Source organism: Lissotriton helveticus, chromosome 6 (genome assembly GCF_964261635.1).
Source record: "Lissotriton helveticus chromosome 6, aLisHel1.1, whole genome shotgun sequence".
Lineage (NCBI taxonomy): Eukaryota > Metazoa > Chordata > Amphibia > Caudata > Salamandridae > Lissotriton > Lissotriton helveticus.
This window is the reverse complement of record NC_136067.1, coordinates 819,834,825-819,861,756: the sequence shown is the minus strand read 5'-3', so window position 1 is coordinate 819,861,756 and position 26,932 is coordinate 819,834,825. Positions and strand designations below refer to the sequence as shown.

General features: G+C 45.0%; 1 protein-coding gene across 1 annotated transcript in view; it reads left to right on the top strand.

Moving 5' to 3' along the window:
* The window catches only part of LOC144762519 (putative uncharacterized protein C6orf183), a 171,955-nt gene that overhangs the window by 18,976 nt on the left and 126,047 nt on the right, over nucleotides 1–26,932 (top strand). The window contains exon 3 of the mRNA XM_078647743.1: nucleotides 16,492–16,564. Coding sequence (XP_078503869.1) covers nucleotides 16,492–16,564 — 73 coding nt within the window. The remainder of the gene's footprint in view (nucleotides 1–16,491; nucleotides 16,565–26,932) is intronic.

Below are 26,932 nucleotides of genomic sequence, written 5' to 3'. Positions count from 1 at the left end.
GAAGGGCGATAGATAGAGGAAGGGCGATAGATAGAGGAAGGGTGATAGATAGAGGGAGGGCGATAGTTAGATAGATAGAGGGAGGGCGATAGTTAGATAGATAGAGGGAACGCGATAGTTAGATAGATAGAGGGAGGGCGATAGTTAGATAGATAGAGGGAGGGCGATAGTTAGATAGATAGAGGGAGGGCGATAGTTAGATAGATAGAGGGAGGGCGATAGATACATAGATAGAGTGAGTGAGTGAGGGCGATAGAGTGAGGGCGATAGAGGGAGGGCGATAGAGTGATAGAGTGAGGTCGATATTGTGATAGAGTGAGGGCGATAGAGTGAGGGCACTCACTCCTGATGTACAAAGAAAGTGTGGAATAAAAATATTTCCTTGTGCACTGGTCTCTACTTTTACACCAACCGAAGATAATTTGGTAAGGTATGTCGGAATCCTAAAAAGCCCCAGTGCTCTGGGCCAGGCATCATTCCCACCAAGACATGAAAGCGAAACTGCTTTCAAGTCAATTCTTGAAACAAATGAAATACCATTCTCTAGACAAAAAAACATTATTACTACATAAACAGGCAAAGGAAGCGAGAGCCGTCCCTTTATTCGGCTACATTTTTCAATGACTGAACACAAGTTTAGAAACGGTGCAAAGGATTCTAGTAAAGGATTCTTCTGACGCGACAAAAGGAAAGCTCTTTCGGGAGTATTTCTGCACGAACTGCCTAGAGGGTTCACCATGCTAAGTTTGCAAGGGATAGGGGTGGACACTCTCAGCAGTTGGCAAACAGTGTTTTTTGTTCTCGAACTAGCAGACCGCTTTAGTTTTAAATAGAGAGAGGCCCAGCAACGAAACCTGAGGTTTTATACAAACGTGTATTTATCCAAATATGGAGAAAGGGGGAGGCGGAAAAGGGGAGCATGAGGAAGCTGTGGGAGAAGGAGGAGGCGATGGAAATGAACGACTACAGAGAAAGAAGAAAGGAAACCAAGCGATAAAAGATGGACGAAGTGAATAGAGTAAAACCATATAGAACAAGTATCACTATGTTCCCTCCTGTGTAAAGGGGATTCCCTGCTTGGAGGTACTTTTTTGGGGAATACAGACATTTTCTGTGAACCATCGTCTCACTAAGGGGAAGGGGCATCTTAAGTGCACCTGTTTTTTTTGTTGTTTTTTTTTTATTTCAAAATATTTTCTTAGAGAAATGTTTACAGTACATATATAGTGAAGGCAATACTGGTGTCGTTATACGCCGTAAGGGTTACAGTAGGCCTATCGTTGACATGATTAGACGCATGTACAGTGGCTCAGCAGTCTTATGTACTGCCCTCGCAAGAAGAAAATAAAGGAAGAGAAACAAAAGGATGTAGGGAAAAGAGAAGAAGGAAGAGCGGACAGGCAGGGTAGCGCGGTCGTTGTTCACCATACCCCCGAGTATGTTCTGTGGGAGGCTAAGCGCGTCCTACCTAGGGTGGTTTGTGCGATCTCAAGTAGTTGTCTAGGGAGTGCCACATCTCGCCCTTTTGGTGGAGTGGGGTAAGAGTTTTGCCGTTATGTTGTCCGCCCCCCTTAGGAATGTTTACATGGATTTCACTGAACTACGTGTTAAAACCACGTGTTGCACTGAGGGAAGTGCGTTTACTTCACTTGCTGACTTCAAAGCATAGTGAAGCAGGTAGCAAAACTTCAAGACAAATAAGCCAATAAAGTCATTTTTTTGGCTAAAAACAGGCAAGAGTGACGCTAAAAACAAGTCGAAGGTGAGAAAACAGTATTCCGACATGCAACATAATAAAGGGATTTTAATTTCTTTTATTTCAAAATAAAGTATTTGCTTGGTAAACGGCAACATTGCGTTTGTTTCTAAATATTATTATTTTTTTAAACATTGATAGATTTGGGCTGTAAATGTGTTGCGGGGGGCATTCTTGCACGAAGACTGGAGCGTGCACTCACCTGTTGGTCCGCTGACTTGGCCTGCTGCATCTGGGGGGCTAACGCTGTGTGTCTCCCTGCAGCCGCTTCCCTCCACCTCGCGGCCGGAGACTACAGCTCCTAGGTAGCATAGCGGACACTTCCGGTTTCTGCTAACATCGCGCCCGGAGGCGCTACTAAAGAGGAGAGGCTCCCTCGGTGGAGCGGGGGGCATTCTTGCACGAAGACTGGAGCGAGCACTCACCTGTTGGTCCGCTGACTTGGCCTGCTGCATCTGGGGGGCTAACGCTGTGTGTCTCCCTGACGCCGCTTCCCTCCACCACGCGGCCGGAGACTACAGCTCCCAGGTAGCATAGCGGACACTTCCGGTTTCCGCTAACATCGCGCCCGGAGGCGCTACTAAAGAGGAGAGGCTCCCTCCGCTTCGCGGGACGCGCGCGTGAGTCGCCGGGCTAAGCCCGGGCAAAGGGCGGGCCGTCTGTGGCCGTCCGGGGCAGGATGCGGCTGGGCTGGGTAACCCCTCTTGGCTGTTGTTATATTGACCATCCAGTAAGTTTAAAAAATACTTTTTTATATGACTCTATTTTTAACGTAGTGTTTATACGCTTCTGGTGTCCCTGTGCAGACTAAAAACTTTACTTCCTGACACCAACTGTCTGTACCCTACATACCCATAGTCCTTGGGATCAACTATCAGTATTCAACATGTCCAAACATAAATCTACTATGGATAATTATTTAGTAAAAGTTGTGAATAAGATTAACAATGACCGGAGAAAGTCGTTGGGCCGGGAGAGTCCATCTGACCTACCTTTTACATCTCCTATAGCTGATACTGTAGTGTCTGCGGACTTTAATTGTGATTCTGACGTTATACTAACAGAAATATCAGCAACGCCGGCTCCTAACCAGGATTCCCCTGAAGCATCTGATGATATCCCGCCACGGCGTTCTCCGGCCCTGAGAACAGTGAGGGCCTGTAGAAAATTACAAATTAAGCGTGGGGGAAACAATAACAAGAGAAGAGTTGAAAATACACCAAAGAATATTGTCTGCGACAATGAGACTTTGATTAAGAACAGTGCTGCTAATTTTAATACTGAGCAATTTGATGTATTAGCTAGTATTATAGAGGGAAAGCTTGAAACTATTGTTAAACCATTTGTGGACAAAATAGACCTACTTACAGCTGAAGTGTCTAGACTAGGCAGTCTCTGAGATGCGCACATTGGTAAGATTGACAGCCCTAGGTCCAAAGAGAGGGGTGTACTACTCAACGACACTGTCCCGAAGCTGTTTGCTGGGAGGCCCAGTTTAAATAAAGTAGTTATACCAGGTCCGCCAGTGGGCTGTCAAACCGTACAGGTGTCAGCGGCACCTGTAAGTATGATTGGAGTATCTGCGCCCAAGAAAAGTTGTTCTATTAATCTTCCACCAGATTGTGCGCCTTATGTGGTTGTTCTTTCCAATGTTCCACCTCTGGATTAGTCAGGCTCAATCCCCTCAGGAATCACATGATTCACTTAAAAATAAAACGGTCTCATGGTTGCACAGGCACTGTGGGTTCCCAACCAATTACTCCGACCAAATTCTAACAACTAGAAGGGTAAATTGGATTGGCAACTCAAAGTCCTGTAGGGGCGATTGTGTCATTGTTAATTTTAAATATTCTCAGCATGCTGCAACTGTTTTGCTTAGAGCAGCCTCTCTAACTCCGAATGAGAATGATGTACTTGTGCGCCCATTGGGGTATTTTTATAATCATCTTAGTAAGACGCCCCTTGCCATCAAAAGAGACAGACCCTTCACTCCCAACCACTGTCCAATTTTTGAGGTACCAATACAGAATAGATACCAAGCTTTGAGCTCTCTGGACCAGAATGATTAACATCTAAAGGCCATTAGGCCTCAGTTGAACATAACCCGAAATGCCCAAGAGAAATACTTAAGTGGGACAAGCATAGACTTGGAGCGAACATGGGATATCACTTCTACAGCGATTATTGACAGCGGGCCGGAACCTGTCTCTGTTATAGAGAGGGGGGAGAATAATCAGCAATTAACATGTGCTGAGGACCCAAATGCTGGTTTAACTGAGGTTGAACCCTGTGTATATGGTGTTAACTATAATATTGTCCAAGATGAACCCAAAAACTGTACTATAAGGGGCACCTCTATTGTCAGCTGGAATATAGCTGGCTGGGCCTCCAAAGGGAATAAGTTGGGATGGGAGGACATGATTAGGTCGCATGATATTTTATGTCTCCAAGAAACTTGGTGCATCACTAAACCCAGCTTTGATGGATTTGTCTGTTATAGTTTAGAAGCCTCAGAGTCCCGGCACGGTAGAGCAAGGGCAGGTCTGCTTTTTCTCTTATCTGTAGATTTGTCGCTGACAGTTGTAAAACATATAACAGTTGGAACTCATTCCCAAATTTTATGGGTCAAATGAAGGAAGGCCCAGAAGTGCTTTTAATAAACTTCAATAACAATATTTTTAATAACTCACGGCACAAAGTTATAGAGGAATTGGAAAGTGCCCTCATGAAGCTTGTAGCAGAAGCAAAATGTATTTTTAATTACATTTGGTTAGGCGATTTTAATCCTCCGATTTGTCCATTGTCATTTTCCATGGTATGTGGGATGCAAAATAATAGTGGCGAGAATACACCCCACTTTCCTCATAATACCTATGGGGAGGCAATTAATAGTATTATGACAACTTATGATTTAGAGTTAGTGCAGCCTGTAAAAGACGCGAGTGGACTAATCATCCCTACTTATACAGGGAGGAATACTAATTCCTATATCGATCATATCATGGTCTCTTCCAGCATTGTACCACACTATTTGACAATGGTAACAGAGGTACCCACTTTAAGTGATCATAACTGCATTGTAATGAGAATAGAAATTTGGAAGTGTAGAAATCAGCGGGTGTCAAGAACCCTAGTTAATATTGAGTCTCACAGGGGAAATGGGACTAGGTTAAGGTGGAAAGGGGAAAAATCTGCAACAGTAGTCCCTATAATTATATCTAAATCCTTGGTAGATATCAATGCCATTTTGACATCAGGAAGTGTGTCTGTCTCTATTGTGAATAATTTTGTTAATATTAATAAAATTATTGATACCATATTTACAGGAAACAGGCCAGGTGGGACCGCCCATGGTAAGGGTTGGTTTGACCATGTCTGCACCGCCCTCCTTTCCCAATTGAAACAGGCTCTAACCCTTAGACCTAGGGATAAGAATCAAGTTACACTCCTGAGACATAATTATAAAATGGCACTTTCCAAAAGGAAGAGGGAACTGCAGCAAGAAGCATGGGACAGTCTAACGCGGGCGGCAGAAACTTCTGATAGCTGCCTGTTTTGGTCCACAGTTAACTCCACCTTTCTTAAAGATGATAAAATCCCGCAACTTTCATCTAATGTCAGTAGTGATGCCTGGGTCTCTCATTTCTCAGCCATATTTTAAGCTAGTGGCCCGAATGATGTAGAGCAAAGGTATTGGCCTATAGTTCCATTAAACATCACCTTGGGAGAGGTTGAGTGTAGTATAAAGGCCAGTAAGGGGGGAAAGGCACAGGGGCCTGATGGAGTTCCCATCGATGTCTGCAAGGCTCTTCCACTGCTGTGGGGACCTATACTTACCTTGGTCCTCAATGCAGCAGAAACAGTCCTGATTCCACCCACATGGGGAGACTCGATTATTGTCCCTATCTATAAGAAGGGGGATAAGACCGCAGCATGTAATTATCGACCAATTAGTTTGCTCGACTCATCGGTGAAAATCATGAGTAGAGTGCTGCTGTCTAGGTTGGAAAACTGGGCCGACGAGAAGGGGATCCTTGCGAACTCCCAATATGGCTTTAGAAAGGGCCGTGGGACACTTGATCAATGCCTGAATTTAGATCTAGCAAGTATACCAAGGCTAAGCCTGGTAATTTATATCTTTGCTTTGCCGACTTAAGCAGTGTATTTGATCTGGTTGACCACTCCCTTCTATGGCCAGTTTTGTTAGAGCTTGGATTCTTCTTAGCTAGATTATATGATAAGATGCAGGCCTGTGTGCGCTATGGGGTAAGTGGGGAGTGTACCCCAAACTTTAGCGTAAAGCGCGGATAAGACGGGGCTGTGTCCTCGCCCCGTTGTTGTTTTCTCTATTTATTAACGGCGTAGATTCCGTTCTGAAAACAGTTAAGGCCGATGCTCCCCAGGTTGATGGGTCTAGCGTGCCAGTTCTGCTTTATGCAGATGAAGCTGTGCTCCTATTACGGACCCCTATAGGCTTACAGCGCCTGATGGACCGGTTTTCTGATTTTATAGGGGAGAGGAAGCTGCTGATCAATAAGAGTAAAACCCATACTATGATTTGTGGGGCTAGAACTAATAAAAATCATGCCTTTTTTATAGAAGGGGTGAAAGTGCAGCAATTGGAAAAATTCTGTTACTTGGGTGTTATTTTTTCGTGTGATGGTAGTTGGTCCCAGGATTTAGTAAGTGTTAAGTCAAAGATGTGATGCAGATTTATAAGGCAGGGAGTGTCTCTATTGCATTATATGGGCAGGGCTTTGGGGCTACACCAATGTAGGTTCCTTACAAAGGGAAGAAAATATCTTCCTTAAAAAACTTCTTTGTTTACCAACTTCAAACCCAACTGACTTGATCCACAGGGAAGTTGGGGTTGCCTATTTAGGTGACCTTATTTTGTTAAGGCCTCTGATGCTTTGGCGAGCTATTTGGCGCAAGGAAGAGACAGTTTTTAATCAATTTGTCATCAAGGACTATCTAAACCTGGATAATTGCACTAAGATACCTTGGCTTAAATATGTTGTAGACAGTTTTCAGGTTGTTTATGGGCTCAACATATTGATAGACCCATGTTCTGTTGGAAATATCCCTAAACAGGATATGAAAAATATTTTTATGTTGTATAGAGCCCAAAAACGTCTAGCAGCTAATGGTTGCCTTACCACAGTCCATCTTTATAATAAATATATTGAAAGTGAAGGCTTCCAGCAGTACTTGAGCCTGGTAACTAGACCAGCCCATAGATTTGTCTTAACTAGACTTAGATTTGGAACGGCTCACGTCCTGGTGGCCATCCCCCAACCAAAGAAGTATCCTGTTGGCCCTTGCCCATGTGATGGGCACTTGAAACAAAGCACCCTGCACTTCATGCTAATTTGTACGCTTTTTTTTAATGTTAGGGTTGTTTACTTGAAACCATTGTTTGTAAAGTATGGTATTTTTAAGGTGGATGACGCTATGAAGTTGATTTATAATATGAACTCTGCGGACAAATGTTTTTATATTGCTACTTTTATATGTAAATCTATTCAGTTTAGAACAAGTATGATATTTTAACATTCATCTATTTTAATCCGTATTTGTTATATTGTAATATATTTTGCTTGTGAGCTTTTATGGTAATTTTTTATTATGTACCGAATAAAGCTTCATGAAATGAAATGAATGTGTTAATCTAGGAGACAGCTATTTTCAAACAAAAAGATAATTTATATAGTCCTACAGAATGGTATCTTTGTTGTGACCAGTATTTGTGAATGTTCTTTTGTCAGCGAGTGAGTGAAGTGGTCGAAATGTAGGATGCTAAGCTTCACACAGAGACACAAGGCTACTTCCCAAGCATTCACGTTTTGTTAGCTTGTATTACGTCATATTTGCAGGGCTTTTTGCACATTTTGCAATGATAAGTTTAATACAGGAGAAAACGTATGCAAATATTTGCATCCTTTAAATAGCTGGTGTAGCTGACGTAAAACTTTATATTATTGAAACGCCTAAGCGCGACATTACCATAAACAAATATTACGCTTTGTAGGATTGCCCTGCAGAGTAGTAGGTTGGCTGGCTGGAAAAATTGATGAAAATAGTAAATGCTGGCTACATAAATAAATCTATAGATGTAAGGATGGATGAAATAATGAATGGATGGATAATCACCCAACAACAAAAGGGTTCCAGAGGGTCTAAAAGAATAGTGAATCAACCGTGCAAATCACCAAAAAGCATATTGACCAGCTAACTGACAGAAGATGGTAAACAAAGACACCCTAACAGATGGTCTAAGGTACCCATCAGTCACCACTCGGAACCGCCCTTCATCATCTGGGATTCCTTAATTAGGCCATCTATGTAGACGTACCATTCTCAAGAACAAAGAAAACCAAGATGGTACAATGGTTCCTTTGACTGGAATAGAGAGTAGTATGGTCCTATACTTCCTTACTTCCAGATTTTTAGATGCTTGATGTATGGGTTGCTGTTCGTGAGGATATGTTCTTGTTCGAAGGAATGCATGTACAAATTAGCTAGGCTGGGGGCATAAACGCTCCCCATGCTGGTCCCCGAAACCTGCAAATATATGGTTTCCTCAAACCTGAAGACATTTCGTTTCATGGCTAGAGTGGCACAAGCCATAATGAATTGCACAGGTGTAATACTATCGAGATCTCTAGTCTCTAGTAATGACTGAATAACTTCTAAGGTTTGATCTTGGGGGATAGAGGTGTACAGCGCCTCGACATCAAATGACACAAGGAGATCGGTTTCGGTGTCAAATTCAATGTCCGGCAAGAGACGTAAAACGTCATTCGTGTCCTTCAAATAGGTTGGCATCTCCTGAACCATTGGTCGCAGAAAATGGTCGACAAACGTTGATAAAGGTTCTAAAACAGAACCAATACCAGAAATGATGGGGCGTCCCGGTGGTGGCCTCTGTGCTTTGTGTACCTTTGGTAAGGTATAGAAATAGAGCATCACTGGATGCTTGGTACAGAGGAAAGCAGCCTTAGCTTGAGTTATCCAACCCTCCGCGGATGCTTCTTCAGTCATCATCTGAATGGTTTTTTGAAGATCTCTTGTCGGATCGCCTTCAAGAGGTTGGTAAGATCTTCTGTCGTTAACTTGACTTAGGCACTCTGTTCGATATGTGCTCGTATCGAGGAGGACAATGGCTCCCCCTTTGTCCGCAGGCATAATTGTTAGTTCACTATCGGCTGACAGGGATTTCAGTGCCACGTCTAGACAGCTATTTTCTAACCTGTCTTGGCAAATTTTTAAACATTGGCAGGGCGAGTATCACCAGAATAAAGTTGTTCATTACTCCCCAATCCAATTTTAATTGCACTTTTTTCCCCTATTTTTGTATTTAATTTCCTTCCCTTTGCACTGCACACTATCAGTTACCATATGACTTGCCACTTACCTTTTTAAGGAAGTATAGGACCATACTACTCTCTATTCCAGTCAAAGGAACCATTGTACCATCTTGGTTTTCTTTGTTCTTGAGAATGGTACGTCTACATAGATGGCCTAATTAAGGAATCCCAGATGATGAATGGCGGTTCCGAGTGGTGACTAATGGGTACCTTAGACCATCTGTTAGGGTGTCTTTGTTTACCATCGTCTGTCAGTTAGCTGGTCGATATGCTTTTTGGTGATTTGCACGGTTGATTCACTATTCTTTTAGACCCTATGGAACCCTTTTGTTGTTGAGTATATTTTGGGAATGTTCCCAGAGCTGAGGTCTTTAAATATTCCCTTGGGTCCCCAACCTGATCGGTATGTTGTTGTTGGATGGATAACCAGACACATAATAGATGGCTGAATTGACTGTTGAATGAGTGGGTGGGTGGACTGGTGGCTGAACGGGTTAATAGATAGGTGGGCGGATTTTTTTTTCACCCTGTTGTGATAGGCTCATTAACAATTGTTACGGTACCTGCGAGATTGACATGCACTTTACGCGTATCTCACGTTGTGTAATATGGTGTACACAGGGCTTTAAGTGGGCTGAAAAAAGTGGGGAGTACCTGAATGGAGCGTGGCTTAAACATATACACTAAAATCGAACAACACGCTGTCCACGTATTTGCACAGAATCTCAACTGCATCTGGCACAAATGATAACTGCTCTGTGCTATTTGCTGAGAGGCCAAGGATTAAAAGGCTACCTATTCTGAACACCTTTTTGATCTACAGGCACTGATTTCCACAGCTCATTTGTGCCAGTTATGAACACCTGGCTATGACTGAGTTCAAATTATGCACTTGGCAAGAGTAATGTGCTAGCTGAAATAAAAAAGTAATACAACATCCGGGAAAAACAAACACTCGTAGGGAATGCAAGGTTAAGCAAAGCTTGTGAACTATAAGCAGCAACAACATAGATCACCTTAACGTTTTTGAGATTAAATTTACCCACAAGCAATCAAGGATGGGTTGCAGCTGTGCTGGTAAAACCGAGTTTAATCTGCTATAACATTGGTCAAGTAGCGCGGGATCAAGCTCTGAAGTTAAGGGGCCAAGACTACCAGTGCTTGCATTGGAAAAAATCGAAGCGCAGGTACTCTGTACCAGAGTACCTGCTGGTTTCTGCGAAGTGCCGGTACTCTCTAATTAAATGTATTATGTTTGCACTGCATACTATTGAGCCTGCGCAAATCGGACTGGCCACTCACAAAGTCACCGGAGGCCCCGTCTACACCATACCGCCATACTTATATTTTCGCCAAAAAGTGCACTTGCTACCAGCCTATGAGGGGTGCAAGCTAAACAAACAAGTAGGCGCTTAATCCACTGGTCTAACGTTAAAATAAATAAATCCACTTCGCAAGATTGTCGGTCCTATTCTAATGGAACTTTTAACTTTGTGCTAAGGTGTTCTGCATCTTTGTGAGTTTTTAATAACCGGATCTAGGGTATGTACCCTGCAACCCTTACAACTACACACCGTTTCCCCCCAAGCCCCCCCCCCTCCCTGAAGCCCACGATACTCACCATGGGTTCAGGAAAACAGTGGCTTGTTGTCATTTGTCAATTACTCACAGAGGAAATCAGACGCCTGGAGAAAGAAGCATTTGCATTTGCAATGCAAAACATCTCGTATTTACGAGAGTTTAAGCTATAGTCATTTAGCATGGCAATACATAGTAACAGTAAAGCCCGTAGTCAGTCACAGCGAGTGCAGGCATGCGCGGAGTGACGCGAGGGGCTCCGTGCAGGCCCGGTTTCGGGAGCCCCCTCAAGTAGGACACCACGCTGCCTCCCGCCTAGCGGGATGACTCGAGGGGCACCCTACGGTGGTCCTAGTGCCTCACCCGCTGCAAAAGGAGGGTGGGCGCCAAGAGCCGCAGACCCGGGTAATAAGCAGTGTCCTACGTCGTGGGGAGCCCCACACATGATGCGCCGCTCCGGGGCGGCCTTCCAGCCCCCGATGCTCCGCCTGCAGGGAGCAGCAGAGTCCGCCCGGTAAAATGCGGCGTCCTGAGCCCCTGCTCCGCCCGCAGAGCCGCTGAAAGAGGCGCCACCGATGCAGCGAGTCCCGCTCCCGCACCTCCTAACTGGTGCTCCCTGTGCCGGCCGGTATCAACAAATACACTCTCAGACCTTTACAGCATGAAGACTGGCCTCCCCTCAGTAAGTAAGTCAACATGCCTGTAGGAATCGCCCTCGGAGCACGGGCTCGCCGCGAAGCATTGAAAAGGGAAAACAAGTGAAGATCAAAGGTTCGGGTGGGAACCTCTGCGGGAGTTGTGTTTGTGTGCGCGCTAAAAGAACAAGGGCTGAAACAACAAGCGCGGCGCGGTCCCAAAAGTAACCAAGCTGGAGGAGGGTGAGTGATGAGCAGGAAGGGGGAGGAGGGGGTGTGTGAGAGCGGAGAGCGAGGGTGGAGGAAACAATGAGACCATAAGCAGCGCGGCGCTCTTGAATGGGCCAGAAAAGGGGGTGGTGATGAACAGAGTGTCTGAATTAAGCAGACCACTCTTACCCAGTCCAAAGATCAGGGCTTGATCCATCACCGTTATTTAGCTCACTGCCCCATCCCAGCTCAGAACCTGGCTATATGCAAATGAGTCTGTCCCTGGCCCAGTGCATCATGGGAACAGGGCAGACCAAACTACCAAGCCAATTCTTCACCAGAAAGGAGAAAAGCTTCTGGGGACCGGTTTCTGCCATTTCAGGCGTCGTCCGCCCGGCTTGCTTGAATCCTGATGGAGCAGTGAGCAAGGGACTCATGTCTGAGTATACCCTTCCACGCTTATGGTGGACAAAATGATTCAGAAAAGGGGGTGGTGATGAACAGAGTGTCTGAATTAAGCAGACCACTCTTACCCAGTCCAAAGATCAGGGCTTGATCCATCACCGTTATTTAGCTCACTGCCCCATCCCAGCTCAGAACCTGGCTATATGCAAATTAGTCTGTCCCTGGCCCAGTGCATCATGAGAACAGGGCAGACCAAACTACCAAGCCAATTCTTCACCAGAAAGGAGACAAGCTTCCGGGGACCGGTTTTTGCCATTTCAGGCGTCGTCGGCCCGGCTTGCTTGAATCCTGATGGAGCAGTGAGCAAGGGACTCATGTCTGAGTATACCCTTCCACGCTTATGGTGGACAAAATGATTCAGAAAAGGGGGTGGTGATGAATAGAGTGTCTGAATTAAGCAGACCACTCTTACCCAGTCCAAAGATCAGGGCTTGATCCATCACCGTTATTTAGCTCACTGCCCCATCCCAGCTCAGAACCTGGCTATATGCAAATTAGTCTGTCCCTGGCCCAGTGCATCATGGGAACAGGGCAGACCAAACTACCAAGCCAATTCTTCACCAGAAAGGAGACAAGCTTCCGGGGACCGGTTTCTGCCATTTCAGGCGTCGTCGGCCCGGCTTGCTTGAATCCTGATGGAGCAGTGAGCAAGGGACTCATGTCTGAGTATACCCTTCCACGCTTATGGTGGACAAAATGATTCAGAAAAGGGGGTGGTGATGAACAGAGTGTCTGAATTAAGCAGACCACTCTTACCCAGTCCAAAGATCAGGGCTTGATCCATCACCGTTATTTAGCTCACTGCCCCATCCCAGCTCAGAACCTGGCTATATGCAAATTAGTCTGTCCCTGGCCCAGTGCATCATGGGAACAGGGCAGACCAAACTACCAAGCCAATTCTTCACCAGAATAGTAGTAGTGGTAGTTTGGTTTGCCCTGTTCCCATCATGCACTGGGACAGGAACAGACTAATTTGCATATAGCCAAGTTCTGAGCTGGGATGGTGCAGTGAGCTAAAAAACAGTGATGGATCAAGCCCTGATCTTTGGACTGGGTAAGAGTGGTCTGCTTAATTCAGGCACTCTGTTCATCACCACCCCCTTTTCTGAATCATTTTGTCCACCATAAGCGTGGAAGGGTATACTCAGATGTGAGTCCCTTGCTCATTGCACCATCAGGATTCAAGCAAGCCGGGCCGACGACGCCTGAAATGGCAGAAACCGGTCCCCGGAAGCTTGTTTCCTTCCCAGTATAAGAATTGGCTTGGTAGTTTGGTTTGCCCTGTTCCCATCATGCACTGGGACAGGAACAGACTAATTTGCATATAGCCAAGTTCTGAGCTGGGATGGTGCAGTGAGCTAAAAAACGGTGATGGATCAAGCCCTGATCTTTGGACTGGGTAAGAGTGGTCTGCTTAATTCAGGCACTCTGTTCATCACCACCCCCTTTTCTGAATCATTTTGTCCACCATAAGCGTGGAAGGGTATACTCAGATGTGAGTCCCTTGCTCATTGCACCATCAGGATTCAAGCAAGCCGGGCCGACGACGCCTGAAATGGCAGAAACCGGTCCCCGGAAGCTTGTTTCCTTCCCAGTATAAGAATTGGCTTGGTAGTTTGGTTTGCCCTGTTCCCATCATGCACTGGGACAGGAACAGACTAATTTGCATATAGCCAAGTTCTGAGCTGGGATGGTGCAGTGAGCTAAAAAAACGGTGATGGATCAAGCCCTGATCTTTGGACTGGGTAAGAGTGGTCTGCTTAATTCAGGCACTCTGTTCATCACCACCCCCTTTTCTGGCTCATGAATGGGCGCCGCGCTGATTATGTATGCGTGTGTGTGTGTGTGTGATGCTCGACCTCAAAAAAAGTAGTCCCAAAAATAATATATAAACACTCTCAGTGTAGGGAAACTGTAGTTGGTCGGTGCTGCTTCCTCCCAAAACGGAAGTGACGTATGGGATTGCCAGCGAACAGTAAGCGAGATAACAATAGCAATGCTACAGTTAACCAATGGCAAGCGGCAGGAGAAATTACCCTCAATATTGTATTTACTCTAGGTCTCGCAGCGCAAACGCTGTCTACGCGAGACCTAAAAAAGGGACATGGAGAAGAGATATAGAGGCCAGAAAGTTGCTGTTTTTAAAATCAACCATGGCCCTGGTAAACTTTACTCAGCGATTAGGCAAACGACTGCCTGAGGAAATGATTCATATCTATCAGGCCAAATGCATTAGCACTGCCATCTATGGGGCGGGGGTGTGGGGATATGTACAGGTGGAATATCTCCAAAAATTGGAGAACAGCTTTTTAAGGTTCCTCCTCGCTGTCCCACAGAGCACCTCTACATTCAGTTGCCACTTAGAACTAGGCCTGCCCTACATTACTGATATGATAAAGATACAGCCAATTATTTTATGGCATCGCCTCTGGACGTCAAACAAGTTGGTCTTTACCCAAACTGTCCTAACGCATTGTCTCCTACTTGAAAATGTTACTACGATTGATTGGCTTCAATACGTTAGAAAGTTTCTTTACGATCTTGGTTTGGAGAAATACTTTCATAACCCCCTAGAATTAGTACAGATCCCAAGGAATTTGTTAAAAAATCAATGCTTAACCCACCTGGCTGATCTCCGCTTAGCGTCTGAAGCCAACAAAATCTCGGCTCAGAATTCCTTGTCGGTTCAAACTTCATTGGAGATTCAGCCATATTTAACTTGGAATTTAAGCAGCTATGACAGATACTTGCTGACTCGATTCAGGCTCAATATCTTCCATCGATTTGTTACATTTCCAACTGTCAACGATTGGTCAAAGCTGCTATGCCAATGTCCTTGTGATGGTATATCTCCCCAGTCACTATTACATCTGACCCTTTTTTGTAAATTTTACATTGAACCTAGAAGACGTTGGTTAGTCCCAATTCTAAAAACTTTGGGGCTACGCCAATGTCGCTCCGCTTTTATGGTTCTCCAACTCCTGGAGTCTGATTTTCTAGCTTTAAATATAGCTAGGTTCTTAAAATTTTGCATTCGTCACAGAACTAACTTATAATTGAAGATTGGTGCACTTTAATACTTTGCTGTATTCATTTTTAAACGTCAATTTTTTAATGCTCATCCTATTTTGTACTTAATATACTGTGTTTTTAAGAAATAACTCATTTTTTTATGGAAAAATGTATTAATTTGATATGTATATACTTTTATGGTTTTCTCCTAATTGAAACCGAATAAAGTAAACAAATGAAAAATAGGCTGCAGTGGGATATGAAAGACTGTTGGCCTGTGTACATTGGTGCCTGTATACCTGTTGGCCTGTTTGCATAGGAGTACTGCATATTTGTCTGTTGATTTATATAGATGAAGGCTTCTAGGTCTGTTTGTAAGGGTGAAAAAGTCTATTGATTTAGGTTAATAAATATCTTTAAGGTGTGTTTGTGGGCATACGTGAATTTGCACATTCTGTTTGAATGCCTTGTGGTGAAGGGAGTATATGTATTCCATTTATTTGTAATGGACGTATGTGAACGTATGCATGTTCTGTTTGCATGTCATTTGTTTGTTGGACTCACTATGCAAAGACCAAACCTATTTGCTTTGTCAGTGACTGTTTTCATTTCGAAGAGTGCCTGGCGACGCTACGAGCCTGTGGCTTTGTAGCGCTACAATTAATAACTCACTATGACTCAGTTCAGTGGTGCACATTTTGAATCCCCTGAAGAATTCAAAGCCAGGCTAGCTGCAGCTTGCAGAGATTAGAACCTGTGATCTGCATGTTACCACCTCACCGTTTATCATGTTGGCTCTATACCTGGTTTAGGGGGTCATAATACAATTATTTATTTCCAATTTCTTAACACAAATTGACACTTTTTCCACAATCCATTCCAGTAGTTGGATTAAGAAACCTCCAGTTTCTGCCCCCACATTCTACCACACTATCAAACGACCTGGAAATCCCAAATGCTACTTCACAGTTTTTATTTTATAAATATAGGTGTTGTGTTTTTTGCTCTGCTTTGGTAGGGTAAATGTCTGAACGGTGTTTGTGTGGCATGTTTGAACCTGACACTCCCACAATGTGCAAAGTGCCGCCTACTCACAGGATCATTCTGTATCCTGAACTGGATGCCATCTTATGTCAACTGTGCACTTTAATCCAGAAGAGAAATTAAGGTGAGGCAATACCAAGTAGGACGCCAGACCTTCCCACCCAGACATATCATATAATACAATTGTGCCCCGGGAGTCAGTTGCTCTTGTGCCTTGAGTTGCAAAGTATCATTTCGCTTAGGGAAGCAAAACACCATTGCACCTACTCTACTTTCATTCTACCGGGAAAATCGTTTAACCCATGGGACTGTAGGTAACCAGGGACTCTACACCAAATGTTTTCATGTTTTTGCTGCCAGCTAATGACGTAGTGCTGCTTATCTTTCAGGTATATTCATATTTTTTTTCTTTTTCCTGCAGCTCGATTGCAATACCCAAGGACATTTCTTACTTCCGGAATGAGCGCGAGATGATCCTAAATAAGGGGATGCAGGTAAGCAAGCACACCTCTTTTTAATTTCCACTAATGTGCCATTTCATTGGAAACATATTTCAGGTGAAAATGTCTCTTAGAAAAGTAGTTGCAGTACAGTGTACCTTGGTAACATTTTCTGGAAAACATTGGTGTAAGGAGTAACCCTTGCATTAGAGTCGTTTTAGTTCTTAGGTGCAAGTCATAAGGACATATCCCCCTGCTAAGTCTAGCTGTGTGTACAACATACCTTTACTCTCTCCTGCTCCAGTAGGTTACAGTTCTGCATGGCAATAGGTTTGTTCTAGCATCTGTACTCTCTGCTAGTGAGGTGTTGTAAGCAACAAGTCCCCTGCTGCCCCAACATTCATGTGGAAAGAATCCATTTCAGCGTCTCAGAGGCAGTTCACTCTGTTTTGGCTGCAATGAAGCAAAGCTCTCTGACTGACTGGAGATGCCTCTGCTGAAGGACCTGGCTCCTGCACCTGCCCACTTCAATGCCAACTACAAGGTATGCCAACTCATAGGGTCAGAATGTGTGCTGCCAAAGCAGAAGACAATTCACCCAGTCACATGCCACGGCCAGGAGCCTAGGGGGCTCAGGCCCACCAGAGTTACAACCTCACCAACCAGTCTGATGTCTAGAAGTCTAGGACTCCATCGCCGCCTCAAACCCTGTGCAAAGGTCAGCGTATGCATTTACCTTTTTCGATCAAGGTCTTACGAAACACCATGCAATTGCCTGCCAGCTCTAGTAATATTTCAAATGTGTTGTTGTGCGAATTTAGAAAAGTACTTGTCAATTAAATATTTTTACCCTTCTGCTTTCACCTTTGCCACAATTTCCTATGAAAGAAGGATGATCCATATGGACATTAAACGTACTAACCTACGCTCTGATTCTACACCAGTAGGGTGCTAGTTCCACATTATTTCTCTGTGTGTTTGCAAGACAAGATCCTTGCAACAAGAGGTAGTCTCAGACGGGAAACGGCCACTACAACGCGGCCGTTTCCACGAATACCTTAACCACGCATGCAGTACAACGCATGCGTGGTTACCACGAAAGCCTTTACCGCGCATACCTTTACTACGAGGTTTGTAGTAAAGGTATATGTGGTAAAGGTAAAAAGTAAAAAAAGGGGGGCTCTCCCCCCCAAGAAAAAAACTCACCAGAAGTCACGTCGGGATATGCAGATAATCAGCGTCGTTTAAGAGAAAACGGAAAAAAACTTCTGTTTCCTCTTAACGACGTATGACGTCACCACGCAAGTATTCGAGAAAAAGCTAATGCGTAGAAATTTCATTCCGTTGTAACGCATGCATGGTAAAGGCATGCGTTGCAACAGAATGTAAGAACATACAACCGTCTCAGACTCAGTAAAGCAGGCAGTATGACTCCGCTACTTACAAACCTCAATACAGAAGACACAAGAAGTTAAAGACCCATAGCTTGCATCCTGAGACAGCTGCTCTATCTAGATCACATTGACGCATTGGAAACATCAAACAAAGATTTCAGTCTCTCTGTTTGCATTGGGATTTGCGTGCGTCTTTCTAAAAAGACAGCACGCAATTGGGCAAAGGTGGGTGCATGTCCCACCTTTCCCAGAAAATGTATCTACCCACGGCTTACGGCTTGCAGTTACGAGCAGTGGCGTGCAGTGTGCCATCTGTTAAGTGTCAGATTTCACACGAGCACGCACCACTTGCGAGACTCTGTAGCTGCATTCCTCGCGCTTGTTTAATATTATTACTGCCAAGTGACTGTCTATCCTCCAGTTGCTTTGTGAGGTTGTTGACACAGCCTTGTTCATGCTCTGTTTGTCGTATATTGTAAGCCACAGACGCGATAAATATATATATTTTTTATTGCCTTGTTTCCATTTGTAATGCCTATTTGTAGCAAGGCGTGAATCAACTACAGTCCTTGAAAGTCTTGATCATGTACAGGGGAAGTGCTTGTGACATAAGTAGGGAAAGTATAGCGCCACCCCTCCCTTTCTTTAGTGCTGCTAAAGAGCAAACCTTTTTTGAATTCCACAAGTAGTTGTGCCGTCAGCTCTCAAAAGACTCTCTGAGAAGAAGTATACAGACTCCTTGATGGTGTGGATTTGTGTTACCTGCATCATATAATACACAGTGGCATCACGCGGGGGGACTCCTGCTGGTGACGGCCCATCATACCTTCTTGACTTAGAAGTGCAAAAATGCCACTGCCTCACAGTCGCATAATTCTAGTGGCCCTGATTTAGGCTCTCATCGGTAGCGGCAAGCAGGTGGCACTCATTGAGCCACAGTCTGCTTCTGTCAGTGCGTGCTGCCTGCCTACTACAGTGCATGCTTTTGTGCAGAGCTGTCCATGCGCTCATGCAGGATTATGATGTGCCACAACATTTTTGTGGTGCCTTCAATGCGTTTCTCTTATCTCTTTCTGTCACTTGGAACGGTCCCAGAAGAAGGCAGAAAACATGGTGCACAGAGACAGATATAACTGGCGAGCAATTAATTTGTCGGCATCCTGCCAAATGCAGAGGTGGCATCTGGGGAATGTGTGATCAGTCAGGGAGACTGCGTACACTAAACACTGAGCTGCTCAAGGGGACAGTGCATTCTGGTTTGTGAATTCTCCCCTGGAAATAATCGAATGGACTTTTTATTCCATTTCTCCCGCTGAAAACTTGGAACTGAGACCAGACCACTTTTGTCATCAACCCAAGCTCAGGGAGGGGAGGCGCATTCATAGCCATCTATAAATGATAATAATGGCCGTTCAGCAAGTAATTAAAGAAAACAAGGAGGGGAGGGCGAACCACTACTGTAATTGTTGGAGGTCTTTGAGAGATACGTATTTTGGGTAGGCAATTTCAAGCTTAACTTCTGTGTCCAGATTAGTTCCAGGAGGGTAATATCCATGCCAGGTTTTCATGATAACCACGGAGTTCATAAGTGTTATTCATTGAGATACTGTATGTGGGGTAATATCAGAGAGACACCGGAAGCTAAGCTGAATTAAGAGCTCCTGGTTTAGGGATCACTTTCTGGTAAAAATCCCCAGATAAACCACCAAACCCACACTGCTTTTTCCAACCCCGAAATCGGAAGGCAACACCCGTCTGCATATCCTAAGGAAATCGATTTTTGGACCTCTACTCACCGTGATCTCCTAGTCCAGACGTCTAAGCTGCTCGGCCTATCTCTGTTCGCCCCCCAAGGTGATTGGCACAGTGCCCGGCTCGGAGTCCCTTGGAGTTGCTGCTGCATCTGGACGTGTGATCGTCTGCTGTGGCATCCGGTTGTGAGTTTGTCTATGGGGCTGGCTTTCTTGTGCCAAAATTTCCCTTCTCCCGATGTGGGGATATTTGATCCTGTTGCCTCCACTGCTCCTCTCAGTGTGGTGCCACCCTGATCCTGTGTTTTGCTCCGAGTCTGGGATCGGCTCCTGCAGACCTGCCCAGACCGTCCTCCGCCTGCCCCCGCCGCTCCAGGGTTGCAGCTCCCAGATCTGATACCCGTAGGCTTCATCACAGCGTGAGCTCCTCTGGTGACTCAGAGCCCGGGATACAACCTCTCGTTTGTCCGTCGCCTGCTTCTGCCGCATAGTCGCTGGGCTGACTGACCCCTTCGCCTTAAGCCTGGGTCCCGCTGCTCCCCTCCGTGTGGTGCTGCCCGGGTCCTCTCTGAACCTGAGATTGGCTCCTACGGACCTATCTGGACCGTCCACCGTCCTCCGTCCGCCACCTCCCCCCGTTGCTCTGGGACTGCAGCTCACCGTTCCTGAAGGCTTCGTTACAGCTCAAGTTCCGCTGGTGACTCAGAGCCCGGGTTACAGCCTCTCGATCGTCCATTGCCTTCATCGACCGTCGCCTTCATCTGCCGCATTGTTGCTATGGCGAGCAGACCCTGTCGTCGGAGCCTGTGTCCCTGAATAGCAACACTGGTCCTGGAGTTATTTAAGGCTCTGGCTGCGTCCTCGGCCGCCTTACTGCTACGGCTCGCCGACCCCCCCCCTCAACTGGAGCCTACCAACACTACAAAGACCGAGTCTTCCCTCGCCGGAACTCTGTTACGTATAATGCTACGACCACTTCGATGCCTTGGCTCGCCGGCCCTGGGATTTTGAACCTGGGTCCTGCGGGTTACACGAGGATTGGATTTATCCCTGCCAATTGGCCTGGACTCGGCAGTAAATCGCCGAGCCTTGCGCTAAATTATCGATGACTTATACAGCCTTGCCTGATGGTTGTATGTGATTTTTTTAACTTATTTCTTAACTCTTTGATTTATCACCCTCTAAGATTATTTTTATGTATTTCTCCTTATGGCTCTACCTCTGTCCAAGGCCGAATCCCCACGTGATCTCGAACTTGTGGTGCCCATTTTGTGTCTCGTAATCACTAACAATTATTTTTGGCCTCCATTTTGCCTTCCTTCCTTCATTTTGGTGGTGTTATAAATCACCGTCCATAAACGCTCACCCCTTGATCTCACCCTGGACCTTGCCTTATTTCCAACTGACGTGCCTATTGTGGAATTTATATCTGATTGGTGTACATATAAATTATATATATGAGTCATATCTAGGCCGGGTGAGCTTTATGGACTGTGATTTATAACCAGTCTGTTTATTGTCTTCAAACTACTGTAATTATATTTTTGTGTCACTATATTCTGATTCCTCTCTTTCTCTTAAAAACATATATCATTCACTATCACTTCTATCTATGCACGTTCCCTTTGGGGGCACACCTATTTATGAATATATTTATTGTATCATTGTGATCCATTGGCAATAATGAGTTGATATTTTGCCTTTTTGCATAAGAAACGATTGGATAAAGCAATGAATTAAAATTGCTTGGTAATAATTCAGTCTGTTGCTCCTTGTTTTTTTGTATGGGATTTATTACTATGAGCTGGTGATTGATTATATGCTCTAAAATTACCTGATCAAAGAACTAAGTATTGATTTATGCTTTTCTCAATTAGAGGTCTAGGACCCTTGTTTTTCTCACTTTGTTTAATACCCAGGTCCCCGACCAGATTGGGTTAACCCCATTTTTGTAAATGGCCCCCTCTATCTCAGCATCACCCATCTCGAAACTTGGCCCTAACTCTTGGTCTATCCTCTACCCCCCCCATCTCTCCAAACATGGTAAGAAAAATTTCAAACACAAACTTCTCTGTCTCCACCCAGAAACCTTATTTGCAGATCACCATAATAGCGTTAACTCCTCCATTATCACCAACTACATCTTCTTCTCCAAGCGCCCATCTAAATGGAAAACCCTGTTACCCGCACGCTTACTCTTGCTTCCTCTTTAACCCCGAATTCTTTATGCTCTGCTGTTCGCTCCTCTCCTTATGATCACCCCTTGAACAATCCCCCATCCTCCACCTTATACAACTCCTCATCGACGCCTCCAGCCTCTCACACTTACCCCCTTATAACCCCTCATACCAATAATGCACTTTCTTCTATTCACCTCTCTCCCTCTGACTTCCATATCACTTCACCCTCTGATGCACTTTATCCTCTCCCTCCTCGCTTAACCGCCCCCATACCCCCTCAACCGCTCCCACTTCTCCTCCACCGATACCTCCTTCTCACACTCCATTGTTCTCTCTTACAACCCACTATATACCAGGTACGCCAACCCTTACTGTCTCTCCGCCTCATTTACCAAACTGTCTGCTTAAAACGAATGCCTTACCTACGTCTACCTCCTGTGTCTCCCCTCTCCCCAAAAAGGATCCTCCCCCACATTATAATTCCCCCCCCCCCGGTTATCCCCCCTTCCTCCCCACAATCTCCCTCTCCTAGATAACTCTAACTCTTCACACTTCCTAAAAACTACTGATCCACTTCACTCCTCACTTCTTACACAATCACTCCTTAATGTTGAACTTCTTCTTTCATCCCTTGTTTTAGAACTCTCCTCCCTCGACTGATGTCTCACTCCTTGCAAAAGCCCACTCTTCAGATCACGCCCACACATCGGTCCCCTCACAATACATCTTATCGTCGCACAACAATACTCCTCTCAATTCTCCCACAAACAGCCCGCCTAGCGTTGTTACCAACACTCCACCTTGCCCACCCCTCCCTCGTAACTACACAACCCAATCCAAACCCGCTGAACTTACCAAAATCGTCGCTCCATGCAATGCCCATACGACCTCCCCTCCACAACATGATACTTGCCCAATGACCTTGGGAGTTAACTTTTCTACGAACTCCCCTGTCTCTCCCTCACCATCCTCGTCCACTATTCCCCCTATCCATCAGTCTACTATCCCAGTTCTCTTAGGAATGAGCAGACTCCCCCTTCATCCGGCATCACCTAGACCCCCCCAACAACTTAGACCTATCCCGCCCTGTCCCCCCACCCAATTGCCCAAACCCACTCCCCTCTGTTGCATGTTGATTAACTGCCGATCCGCCTCTTGCCACGCAACGGAGATTGCGGAAACCATTCCCAGTGATAACATAGACATCGCATTCCTAACTGAAACTTGGCTCAACCCCCACTCCACTCCTATCCTCGATTTGCTCATTCCCCCAGGTTATTCCATCATTAAGAAAGATAGAATCGATCAAATAGGAGGTGGCCTTGCCCTAATCTTTGAAAGACAAACTTAATCTCTCGCTAGTCCATCTACAAGACCCTTCCACCTTTGAATACCTTTGCACTGATCTCACTATTCCTGGCTCCCCCACCATTCGGTTACACACTATTTACCACCCCCCTGGAAATTGTATCTCCTTTACTGAAGAGATGTCTGATCTTATTATTCAAGTATCGCTCTCCCACTCCAAGAATCTCTTTCTTGGTGATTACAACATCCACTGGAATAAAAAGAAAGACCCTGCTGTCATCCTATTTAAAGACACTTCACCCTCTGATGCACTTTATCCTCTCCCTCCTCGCTTAACCGCCCCCCCATACCCCCTCAACAGCTCCCACGTCTCCTCCACCGATACCTCCTTCTCACACTCCCTTGTTCTATCTTACAACCCACAATATACCAGGTTCAGGGCTGATCATAGCACTGAGCTGGCTTTGTTGAAATCTACCGAAGACATCAGAGAGGCCGTAGATGGTGGAGGTAGTGCTGTTCTGATCCTATTGGACCTGTCTGCAGCCTTATACACGGTCCATCATAGGTTATTGATGGACCGATTGTCTGAGATAGGGGTTGAAGGCTCAGCATGGAAACTTCTTCAGTCTTTCTTAGCTGACAGAATTCAAACTGTAGAACTGGACGACAACTCATCCAAACCTTTCACACTTCCCTGTGGTGTGCCTCAAGGCTCCTCATTAAGCCCAACGCTTTTTAACATATATGGGGCACCTCTAGCAGGAGTGATTAGATCATTTGGTTTCCAGCTCACCTCCTACGTTGACGACACACAAATTGTGTTGTCATTGATGAGGGGAGGGGAGAAGGAGACTGGAGATCGTTTCTACAAGTGTATGAGTGCCATATCCGGTTGGATGTCCTCCAATTGTCTTAAGCTGAACTCTAATAAGACGGAGGTTTTAAAGTCTGGGAACAATCCACTGGTATGGACACCAGAATGGTGGCCAGATGACCTGGGCCTTTGCCCTACTCCTACTAAGAAAGCCAAAAATTTGGGGGTACTAATGGATAATAAACTTGCCATGGGGGATCAAGTGAGCATGGTTTCCTCTTCCTGCTTTATGATTCTAAGAATCATAAGGAAAATTAAGTTCTTCCTATCCAAGAGAAACCTTAAGACAGTTGTCACTGCCCTTATAACATCGCTTCTGGACTATTGTAACAGCCTATATCTGAATATACAAAAACAACATCTGTATAGGCTGCAGATAGTCCAAAACGCAGCGGCTAGGCTACTGTCCAGTACACCTAAATTTGTCTCCGGTAGAGGAGAGCTTAAGAAGCTACACTTGCTCCCAATAAAACAGAGAGCCCGGTTCAAGGCTCTTTGCATAGTTTTTAAAGCCATCAATGGAATCGGCCCGAAGTTTCTTAGGCTAAAATTTCACTGGTACATCCCCGGTAGAATGTTACGATCCACCAGTGCTAAACAAGTGCATGTCTCCATGGCTAAAAAATTAAGTTGGGGAGGCAGGAGTTTTACTCATTGTGCCGCCAAGGCATGGAATGAGCTCCCCCTTTCCCTCAAAACCGCTCCGAGTCTCATTATATTCAGGAAGGGCCTGAAAACATGGCTCTTCTCACAGTAGCATTCCATCTAGCTTTCCAGGTAGGCCAGTACTAAGCGCCAGGACACCCAAGGGAAATCGAGCGCTCTACAAATGCATATAACATAACATAACACCATGGACATCACTGACCTGACCCAACTCTGCCAATCCCCGACTCACATCAAAGGTGCCACCCTTGATGCTATTTTGACTAGCAAGGATCTGGCCTCTCTCTCAAAGGTCCTTCCCGTAGACTGGTCTGATCACCGCCTTCTCCTCTTCACCTTGAATAGCTCCATTACTCGCCCCACCCCTATCGGCAGTTTACCTATGAAACCTACTTGTAATCTTCACCTTATTCCATCTGGCGAATTGGAATCCACTATTAAAACTCGCTTTCTTTTCCCCCCTCTCTCTCACAGCACCAATGACCTAATCGAACATTACAATAATTCTATTCTTGAAGCCCTCGACCAAATTGCCCCAATCAAACTCAAACAACAAAAAAACTGCCCTCCCAAATCCTGGTTCAATTCTGACCTTAATAATGAAAGACGGGCCCTCAGGCAATCAAAACGTGCCTGGAGGAATCATCCCACCTCTGATAATCTGGTTCTCCTTAGAAATGCTAGAGCCCAATACAAAAAACACATCTTCAATGAAAAAGCCTCCTTTCTCTGGTCACAACTTGACCAGGCTAGAAACCGTCCCAGAGAACTCTGTAACATCGCTAAAAAACAAACTTCCTCTGGCCCTCCTAAAATATTAGCCACTGTGGAAAGATGCAAAGAAATCGCCAGCTTCTTTTCTAATAAAGTCAACACGATCAAACTATCCTTCTCTTCCCCCCTCTCTCACTCCAACCTCCCCTCAACCAACACCCCCTCCCCAACATTCCTAATACACTTTTGTCCTCTTTTCCCCCGTATCACGATCCCTCTCAACCCCTCCCTGCTCTCCCCCAACCTGAATCCAATCTTATGGGCCACCATGCTAAAAATAATGCTTCCTGGAGTGAATTTTGTCCAGTATCAGAAACCACTATCATCAACATCATTTCTAAACTCAAACCATCCTCTCATACCAAAGATCCTCTTCCCGCCCATTTGGTTCAAGAACTCAAATACATAATTTCCCCAATATGGACCAATATCATCAACTCCTCTTTTTCACGTGGCTGTGTTCCTGCCTCCCTTCAGCTAGGTCAAATCTCCCCCATTCTCAAAAACACCTCCGCTGACCCTAATGACCTTAACAATCTACGCCCTATCTCTAACCTTCCCTTCCTCTCTAAAGCCCTGAAAAAATGTGTCCTGTCCCAATTAGATAACCATATCGTCTTGTAGTGTAGTTCCTATTATCCCAATAGGCTCTGCGCATTGGAATAATACCTCCAATAGTATAGACCTAGACCAGACGTTAACTAGGTCGTCTACTGTCGATATTAGACTTAAAGTTTTGGGTTTGCCAGCTAGCTCAGAGTTCACTAGAAACTTTCTCGAATAGGCAAGGAGGAGTTGAACCTCCCTAGATAGACAAGAAGGGATTTAGTTTCTGACAACCATAGAACATGACAACTTTGCTCTCCCCTAATCAAGAGTGTATCTCTAGAGTCGTGTGAAAACAAAAGACAACTTATTTTACTCAGTCAGTACGTGCATTCTTGGTTTCACCAGTTTGTAGAGAAAAGGAAGAGACGGGCGTGTTCAATAAAAGATGGTATTTATTGATCAGTCTCTTTTCTCGTACAAGAGAAATGGATCGATATTATCGCAATACTTATGGTTAAGTAAAGTGCATACAATAAAAGCAGAAGTATAAAATAATACTGTAAAAACATTTATATGGTTTCTAAGCCATATGGTGGTTTAAAATGGATAAAATAGATACATACATATAAACATTTGACTAATCGTACTCAACTGGTGTTTCTAACTACGCCTACCCCAGTGTACCTGACCTAAGCCTAATACGTGGGCGGGGATAGAAAGTAGCAGTTTAAGTTAAGTTTGTTTTGCCAAGTGACTGACTCAAGAATTCTCTGCAAGGGGTGATTCAGTTCTGTACCTGGAATCTAGGATGGTTGAGGGATGGTATCTCTCGTCTGAGGTCTCGATATTCCAGGCTGCCTGCAAGGGCTGCTCGGAAGCGCCGGAGCTGGATTTCTCGGCAGGAGAAAGGCAGCGTCTCGTTC